At 36.2% G+C, this 9,855-nt stretch overlaps 1 protein-coding gene across 2 annotated transcripts; it reads left to right on the forward strand.

The window, feature by feature from the left end:
• Positions 3,135 to 8,999, forward strand: LOC18766275 (nucleobase-ascorbate transporter 4). Of its 2 annotated transcripts, none has more exons than XM_020569625.1 (14): positions 3,135 to 3,412; positions 4,425 to 4,522; positions 4,627 to 4,803; positions 5,039 to 5,139; positions 5,241 to 5,316; positions 5,786 to 5,845; positions 5,991 to 6,166; positions 6,456 to 6,552; positions 6,929 to 7,015; positions 7,128 to 7,186; positions 7,693 to 7,784; positions 7,975 to 8,052; positions 8,200 to 8,360; positions 8,457 to 8,999. In XM_020569625.1, the coding sequence occupies exons 1-14, from the start codon at positions 3,304 to 3,306 to the stop codon at positions 8,673 to 8,675; spliced, it is 1,590 nt and encodes a 529-aa protein (XP_020425214.1). In that variant the 5' UTR covers positions 3,135 to 3,303; the 3' UTR covers positions 8,676 to 8,999. The 2 variants fall into 2 exon arrangements, with proteins under 2 accessions (XP_020425214.1, XP_007200240.1); XM_007200178.2 differs by having other exon boundaries at positions 3,136 to 3,409.

The raw sequence follows: 9,855 nt of genomic DNA on the forward strand, positions 1-9,855 counted from the left end.
TTTGTTCAAAACATTATTATGTTCAGAGTAAAAATATTAACAAACAATTGGAAAATGAGAGGAAATATTGCGGGTTGGCTTATTTAGTGTGAGTTGAAAAAAGAGTTAAAAAAATATATATCATCAGCCTTCTTACCTAATTACTTAATAATGAATTGTTTTAAAAGTTTTATCATCTACTTGGTTTTGAAAAAGAAAAGAAGACTAAATGAGAGGTTGAAGCCTTGAAGGTGGAAAGATGGGTACTCATATCATTTTCTGAACGAATCAACTCGGTTTCTTAGCTTGAAAGCCAAAGAAATATCTTTTAGCATCGGACAGTCAATCATTTTCAGAATTTTTATTAATTTTTCCTTTTGTGCGTGTGGTGTGGGTTATTTCTAAGCAATTTTTCTTTGTGCACTTCTATTTGCACAAGCCCAAAAAAAAAAAAATATGACATTGTGCTTCTTGTCTGGGCCTAAGCATGGGTGTACTGATTTAAACTTTGAGTGTATTTAGAAGCTCACTAAAACAAAACTTATACCCAAAAGCCTAATTTATGTTATTTTTTCCTTTCATCCACATATGGTATGAAAAAAGCTATTGATTTATAGACTAGTGATCTCGTGTTCGAATCTCTATGGTACTGTGTGTGTGAGAAGCCCCATTTCTCCTTGTAGTTTAGACTACCACTTGTGTTTTTTAAAAAAAGTATGAAAGTAACTTTAGCTATGTGTCTATATGTATCATGCATTTGGCAAAATCCCGTTTAAAAAACACCATTCACAATGGCCAAATCCAATGACTTTATGACTAGATTAAATTAAAGTCCTAACCCAAATTGCCAATATCAAAGCTTGTGATACTAAACAAAGACAAAGGTGGCATTTCTTGTTACCCGAAGAATGTTCTGAGCTTCTTGTTTAAGAGGGTTGGTAATTAACTTGGGTTTAGGGATTGTTGTTCACCAAACATAAACCCAACTTTGGGAAAAGGAAGAGCATTAGGGTTGGTGCACCCTCTTGTTTGACCGTAGTCCTTTACTTGCTCTCCATCCATCCATACATAAAAATCCAACCAATGAGAATTGAGAAATTCCAAGAGTAAAACAAGTTTTGGACAAAACAAACATACATTTGCAGGTTTGAAAAAAGGGTCAAGCCACTTTTGCAGTCCTCACAGAAAGAGTACAGCCCCTCTTTTTCAGTCCTTAAGAGCACGTCCAGCGCGCATAGGAAACCGGGGGAAAGGCCCCCTGGGCGAGCCCGAGATGGCTCCAGCGCAAGGCCCGCAGCTCTGTTTCGTGGTGGGTCCCACGAGCCCGATCAAGCCCAAGGGCAAGTCTTGCCTGGGCTGAAGCCCGAGTTTGGTGACGTCAGCGTGACGTCACTTCCGACAGGCTCCAACAGGAATATGCCACGTGGCGCGTCCCGGACCCTCCGATGCAATTTTTTCCAGAAATCTGACGGCCTTGCTTTTTTTTGGCTTAAAAAATTGCAAAAAAATTCGAAAAAAATTCAAATTTTTTTTTAAAAAATACCAAAAAATTCTGGATATTTTCCCTATAAATACCTAATAATTAAAAATAATTGTATGATGAGTGAGTAGATATTTCAATTGTATGATGAGTGGGATGTGAATTTTATAACAAATATGGACACGTGGCAACCGAAAATTTTATCCGAAAATTTTATTTGAAAATTTTATCCGAAAAATGTTATCTTAAATTTTAAGTGAAAATTTTATAATAAATAGTGACACATGACAACCGAAAATATAATCTAAAAAGCTTATCAAAATTAATGGTTTAAAGTATAAAAAAATAGGAAATAAAGTACAATGAATAGTAATTGCCTTAGACTTTGCCCTCATGGGTGGAACCACAAATGCAAAGGTTGACACTATTCACGTGAATAGTGGCAGCCCTTACTTGCCCTTGCCTTAAACTTAGCCCTTGTGGGTGGAGATGCTCTAAATGGGGACGGTTTCTTTGGCAAGCCAACCACCATTTTTTATCTCATCAACTCAATAAGGTCTCAAAAAATCTTTATATATGCACAAAATAATACTAAAAAATGGCTTCTTCTTTTTTGTTGGTAACAGTCAATATTCTTTTTGACATGATCAGAGGATATGATAGGCTGCTGCTGCTGCAAAGTCTGCAACCTGCAGCTCGTCTGTCACTGAGATATGGTTTTGGTTTTGCTCTGTAGGGCTCTCAGTCTCAGCTGCTCTCCTCTTCAGGAACCCTACATGTCATGTGACCGCCAAAACCACATAAAATTAGAAAAAATTCAAGTTCTTGATCTCCAAGCAAAAACTAGTACAACTTCTGTAATTCAGGCTTGTCATGTCCACAACAGAAAAATTAATAATGAGAATCTTGAAAATATTTTCTGGAAAATCAAATCAAAAATCCTTTTAATAATATTACATAGTAGAGGCACTGTAGGAGGACAACATATGAGATTGAATTCAAATGTTAAAAGCACTTGGTTTTATCAGAAACCGTGTGAGGCTGAGTTGTGTTGTGTCAATTTTTCTCTTGACCAAAAATAATGCTTACATACATGTATCCCCTCTACGAAAGTTTTCACATTTATCATTAACATTAATAGTCGTCTCCATACGTTGTAATTTTGTGTGCACATACAATGTTGCAAGAGTTTTGATGTTGGCTCGAGTCTCTATTACCCTTTCTTTTATACAAGAAAAATTTGAGAGAGGTGAATCGAACATAAGACTTTATATGCACAAATAATCACTCTTAAATCCTTGAATTATAAGATAATTGGACAACACGACACGAGTATCTAAATATTATTAAGATTAATATATATTTTTAGACAAGGAAATGCTTAAAAAAATGAGTACTAATATTTAGGGCTTTACACCACATTTACTTACCACAACTTTAATAAAGGTGCCACTTATATTGATGTTGATAGGATAAATATGAGTCAAATCCGCGTTTTAAGAGAGGTACAAAGTAATTTTAGAGTAAAACCTGATAGAAAACATTGTTGTTGAATTGAAAGAAAGGAATGTAATTTGGCAAATTGGTGATAAATTTAGTTTTTGATGGAATTAAGTCATAACGTATCTGCCTAATCCCTCATCTCTCCAGTTAATGATTATAAAAGACTCACATCGACGAAATCGTACCCCTTTAACCTCTCAACTCATGTCACCCTTTTAGACAAGAGAGACCACACTGCACACCCCAGCACAGAGTAACATTACATACAGAAGTTGAAGAAAGCAGAGAGACTCTGCGTCTGAGAGCGTGAGCTCCATTAGCCTTTTGCTTTCTCTCCAACAATGGCTGGAGGAGGTGGAGCACAAAAGGTGGATGAGTTCCAACCACACCCTATCAAGGACCAACTTCCCGGCGTCGACTTCTGTGTCACATCTTCTCCTCCATGGCGTAGTTCTCTCTCTCTCTCTCTCTCTCTAATACACACACACAGAGCACTACCTTGTTTCCATTACATTACCTTACATGGATTATAGGATCAAGTTTCCGTTTTTGTTTTTGGGTAAAAAATCAGTGTGAAAATATATGTATCATTTTGGTTATGGTACTTGTAAATATTCTCGGTTTCTCGTTAATGTCAGTTTTGTTTGGTTACCAAGAAAAAAAGGGATTGTAAGAAAAGAAACTGGTTTGCAAAGACTAGTCTCTGAGGATATTTGATAAAGTTGAAACCTTTGCTAACATGATACTTTTCTCTCATCTCTAAATAGTGAATACACAAATCCCATCAACTTTCTCGTCTCTTTGTGTTTTAGTGTTTTTTCTTGAGTTCTTAAATTTTGTGATTCTACCTCTTCCAAGTTTCACCCCTCTCTCTCTTTCTCGTTTTCCTGCATCTCCCGGCAAACATATTAGAGCATTCCATTTGGAAATGTTCTGTTCCTTTTTTAAGACTCCCATGTATTTTATATTGTGTTTTCTGTTTTCTCTTACCCCCTAAGTTTTGTTTGGCTACCAAGAAAAAGGGATTGTAAGAAAAGAAAATGGTTTCCAGAGACAAATCTTTGTGAGAAAAGAAAACGAGAGGAAGTTTGGAATTGGATAAAGTCGAATCCTTCACTAATACAGTACTTTTTCTCATCTCTGAATAGTAAATACACAATAATCCAATGAACTTTCTCTTCGCTTTGTGTTTCAGTGTTTTCTCTTGAGTCTTTTACGTTTCATGATTCTAACTCTTTCAAGTATCACCCCTCTCTGCCTTTCTCGTTTTTCTGCATTTTCCGGCAAACCAATCAGAGCATTAAAGTAATTCCATTTTGGCCTACGTTCTATTCTTTTGATTAGGCTCCCCTGTATGTTAACATTTGTTTTCTGTTTTCTCCCTCTAAAATTTTATTCTCTTCCCTCTAAAAGTATTATATCTTGTTATACTATTTACTAAAATTTGTTTGATTGGTTGCAGCTGAAGCCATACTTTTGGGATTTCAGCATTTCCTGGTAATGCTTGGGACCACTGTGATCATTCCAACCATACTTGTCCCTCTAATGGGTGGTGGCGATGTAAGACCTCTTTCAAAAGAAAAATCTTACCTTTTTGTTTCCCATTTCTGATTCATGCTTGCATGGTCTTTCTAACAGTAATTGCTCTACCTTTATGTTAATAGGTGGAGAAGGCTGAGGTGATAGAAACTTTGCTCTTTGTTGCGGGTATTAACACACTCTTGCAGACTGTGTTTGGGACTAGGCTTCCTGTTGTGATGGGGGGTTCTTATGCCTTCATCATCCCTGCTGTCTCCATTGCTTTATCCCGGAGGTTCAGTGTATACATAGACCCCCACCAGGTTGGTCTGATCCAATTTGTCATTTTCCTTTCTCCTATTTTCAGCACTCTATTGGACTCTAGGGCAGAATTTATGGATGGTAAGTCAAGGGTTTACATGGAAATGATTACCATGTACTCTTTCTTTCTTCCGTGTTTGGTGACTTATAAAGGGAGCCTGATGGATTTGATGTCCTGTATTTTTTTAGTTCGTTTGTACTTATGGTCTTTCTTATGGGTTGTGAATGCTTTGTTAGAGGTTTAAACAATCCATGAGAGCAATACAAGGAGCAGTCATAGTTGCATCTTTCTTCCAGATGATTCTTGGCTTTCTGGGGTTTGTGAGAATTTTTGGGAGGTAGGTTGTGGCACTAAAGCTATTAGAATCTGATGATGTGCTTATTACTTATTATTATTGTGCGTAAGAAAGAACTTGATTATTGATGTGGCTTGATGCAGGTTTCTTAGCCCTCTCTCTGCAGTTCCTCTTGTGACGCTTACTGGACTTGGGTTCTTTGTATTTGGTTTCCCTCAGGTAACGATGCTGAAACCTTCATTGCCTTATTGCTTGTTGCAAGTGATTGGTATATATGAAACTGCTGCTATTTTCCCTCATGCACACCATGAGTTCTGATTCATGTTAAGTCAACAAATCTGATATGTTGGGGTAAAAATTAACATGGATTATATTCCAAGGGATTGTGCCTATGTGAAAGCCTGGTGGTAAGCCACCAAATTGACAGGGCCCATCCGAGGTATGAGTCAGTTGGTGTTCCTTGAACTTGCATAGGAATAAAGAAATGTTCTGAAACATTGTTATACATATTATAATAAATGAGCTCTGGTTGATTTGTATTTAGATATCACTGTAGGTGGTTGAGAATAGTTTTGCAAAACTTTTAAACTTTTAATCTCAAATACTCTTTTTAGTTTCTCTTTCAACTACATGGAGGTGTTGATTTGTTTGGATCATCACACCCTTTCTTCCTACTTGATGGTTGCAGCTGGCAAACTGTGTTGAAGTTGGACTACCAGCATTGATTATACTGGTTTTTCTATCGCAGGTAGGCAGAATCCTCAACTATCATTTTCTTGCAGTCATCTTCAATTTAATTATCAATTTCTCAAGTTATATTGTTTTATAGAATGTAAATCCTGCATATCTACTCTGATTAATTATCTTCTAATATTTAACCCTTGTTACTGCAGTACACGATGAAGTTAAAACTGCCTATATTTCACCGATTTGCGGTACTATTTTCTGTTGCAATTGTATGGGTATATGCAGAAATTTTGACTGCAGCTGGTGCATACGACAAAAGATCTCCTATAACTCAAAGAAGTTGCCGCACTGATCGTTCTGGGCTTGTTAGCTCTGCTCGTTGGTAAGCTTAAAGTTCTAACTTAAAGTCCTGTTTTGAGTAATCATAGGATCTTATTACTTTTTCTGTTTGGGAATAAAAGCAAAAACTGAAGTCTGATTATCATAGGTCATTTACTCAGGCTCCATAAACAATTCCCCCAACTCCTATTTAGTTTCATGTTCCAGAAGTTTAGTCCTGCATTGTCAAAACTCTTGTATCATTGTAACAGTTATATAAATATTTTTCTTAATTTAGAGAGATGAACAATAGTACGACATTGAATGATGTTTCTTTTTTTCACCATATGTAGGATAAGGGTTCCCTATCCATTTCAATGGGGGCGTCCTGATTTTAATGCTGGGGATGCTTTTTCAATGATGGCTGCAGCTTTTGTTGCCATTGTTGAGGTAAACGCTTATGAAGTTCATTCTTGTTTTCTTTATTGAATTTCCTATTCTAATTTTGATACTTCAAGATTACAATTATGCATACAGATGTTCATTTTACATAGTATACATAAAGTAGACCAGTCATCCTTGTTAAGATGTCTTAGGAAACTTTTGTTGGTATGCCTTCACATATGGTTTTCTTGACGCTGTAACAAAGAATAAAATATAAATTAAATGTACTTGTGATTTGTAAGGATGCATTGTGTAACTTTCTCATCTTATGTTAATGCTATCTTTTTATTTGAAATATGATTCTCTATGAAAGGTTTGCAAAATGAATACACAGTACTTTCATTTGCCCTGACATATCCTTTCTCCCTTTCATTTGGGGCAGTCAACCGGTACCTTTATTGCGGCATCAAGATATGGGAGTGCCACCCCTCTACCACCTTCTGTTCTCAGCAGAGGTATTGGCTGGCAGGTAGGAAGTGGTCCTATGAATTGTCATTTTAATCACAACTTTATAGTAAGATTTGTAGACGCTTTGTAATTGTTAGTTCTGCGACACTTATTTGGTCTTGTAAAAATTTCAGGGCATAAACACATTTCTGGATGGCATATTTGGCACATTAACTGGCTCCACGGCATCAGTGTAAATATTTAACTTATGAAGTTATGACATCCTTCGTTGTAGAATTCCATAAGGACAAATGCTTCTCTGACTCAACTATACAGTGTGCATAATCAATTTGTAAAAGGTTTAACTGGCTTACAAGTGCATAGCCAATATTGCTAGAATGCCACATAACCTTTACCAATTTTTTATTACTGGGCATATAAAAAAGATGAACAACGTGCAAAGATGTTGATTTATACGAAATCTGGAGATTGCTTTACACGATTGTTGGATAAGTTTGTCTGCATATAATCCTGTAGAACAGTACATTAATCACAGTTCTCGATCCATATTACAAGGGCCTGTAGTTTTGTGCATTGAGTGCGTGGGTGCCCTAGTTGTAGGCATTTAGCTCACTGCATTTTCTAGTGAAAATATATCTAAAGAAGAAATAATTGTTAACTGAGAGAGAAAAAGAAGAAAGAAACTATTTGCCATATTGTGTAAACATGTGATCTAATGATCTTACCCTGTTTTTCTAGTGAAAATGCAGGTCTTTTGGGATTAACGCATATTGGAAGTCGGAGAGTAATTCAAATATCGGCAGGCTTTATGCTCTTCTTCTCTGTATTAGGTTCAGTGTTCTGTTTAGCAATCTAAATCTTGAATATTCTATATTTTTGCTGGGCTAACTGTTTATCTAATTTGGATGCTTAATTTCTCAATAAGGATATAAACTAAGTGAGTGCAAGCAGGAGCTTATCATCTTATTGACTTTGTTTACATTATGTGGTCTAAGGTGTCATTAATTATGTCATTCACAGGAAAATTTGGTGCTGTTCTTGCTTCTATACCATTACCTATTGTGGCGGCTTTGTTTTGCGTCCTCTATGCCTATGTTGGTACGCATTTCATTCCTATATCATAACTATGAAAATGTATTATTGGCTTTTTTTTAAAGTTTATGTGAACATACTATGAATAATTCTCAGTTTATTGTCCATGCTTGGTCACATATAATTTGATGATATGTACTGTTTGGTGTGCAGCTTCTGCTGGTCTTGGTTTGCTCCAGTTCTGCAACCTAAACAGCTATAGGTCAAAGTTCATTGTTGGCTTTGCTCTCTTCATGGGTCTTTCTGTGCCCCAATACTTTAACGAATACCTCGCAACTTCTGGTCATGGTCCTGTTCACACTGGTTCTACTTGGGTGAGTAGTTGAATTGCAATTTATCTTCAAAGATTCACTGTTGTCTTACAGAAAACTCTGTGCTAACACCAGAATGCTGGTTATTTACTCTTGCAGTTCAACAATATAGTGCAAGTAATTTTTTCATCCCCAGCAACAGTGGCAATTATAATTGCTTTCTTCTTGGACTTAACTGTCAGTCGCCAACACAGCGCAACTCGGAGAGATAGTGGCAGGCACTGGTGGGCAAAATTCAGGAATTTTGACTCAGATACTAGGAGTGAAGAGTTCTACTCATTGCCATACAACCTTAATAGGCATTTCCCTTCAGTTTGATGCTAAGCATCCTTTCACTCCATCCAATACTTTTCATTAATGAACAGCTCAAATAGAGGAAACTAAGGAAGAGCGTCTTGTGTTTTGTTGTCAAGTTGACAAAGTAAAAAAAAAAGGGATATGTATAGGAGCAATTTGGAATGGGAAACCATCTTGGGTAATTGAATACACACTGAGCTTGTAATTATATTCTTATAGCTGAAAACTTGGTATTACATTTGTAATGGAGCTTGGAAACCCTCTAATTACTGATTTTTCAAGAATTTGATATGTTGTGAAGAGAACAACTTTATATTGGAATTGTTGCTGGCATTCTGTCACAAACAAAAGACTAGTTCACTTTTGGGGTTTGGCTTTATTCTCTATGGTATAAAGGATCTGTCAATATGATGTCTTTGCCTTGTTCTGGTGTAAATGTTTATCTTAAATCTTAATGGAAATGGATTTGCTTATATGGGGTTACCTTATCCTAATTCCTTAGGGTTTAAGATACACAATACAACATGTATATTGATAATAAATAGATAAGTAGATTAACATATAAACCCCAAGGGAATTAGGATAAGGTTACCTAAATAAGCAGGCAGAAAGTACTGGTTGTGGGGTTCAGAATTGTATTTCTGCATTGGCATTATTGGAGCCACATCAAAAGTTGGGTTTGGGAATGGACTTCAAACAAAGAACTGCTGTACCTAGGAATCAAAATAGAATCCAGGTAACCAATTGAGAACAAAATCCAAACCCAAAGCTAGCTGGCTGTAGTACTTTGGTATCTAAAAAGAACCAGCAAAAATTACATACCAGTAAATAAATGAATTCAAATTCCACTTCAACCTAACAAGGAAAAAAAAAGAAATTCAAATTCCACATTGCTGGGGTTAAGTGGAATCCAAAGTCACAAGGCCTCTGTTGTGTCACTTCCTTGTTTTTTGTGGTCTGCACTCTGCTCTATTGTGTTGCTGTCAAATGAAGCACAGCCAACTTGGACATCTTCCATATCATTCACAGTGCACATTGCTTACATTTTGTGTGGGAAGTTACAATGCTTGTGAATGTGAGTAAATCTTTCTAATCTTCACGTAAATGAAAACCTCAACTCAACTTGTTTTTTTTTTTTTTTCTCATTCAACAATTGTCTCATTTATAATATTTGAATTGAAAATATCCTTGCATAAAGTGA

Source organism: Prunus persica, chromosome G8 (assembly GCF_000346465.2).
Source record: "Prunus persica cultivar Lovell chromosome G8, Prunus_persica_NCBIv2, whole genome shotgun sequence".
NCBI lineage: Eukaryota > Viridiplantae > Streptophyta > Magnoliopsida > Rosales > Rosaceae > Prunus > Prunus persica.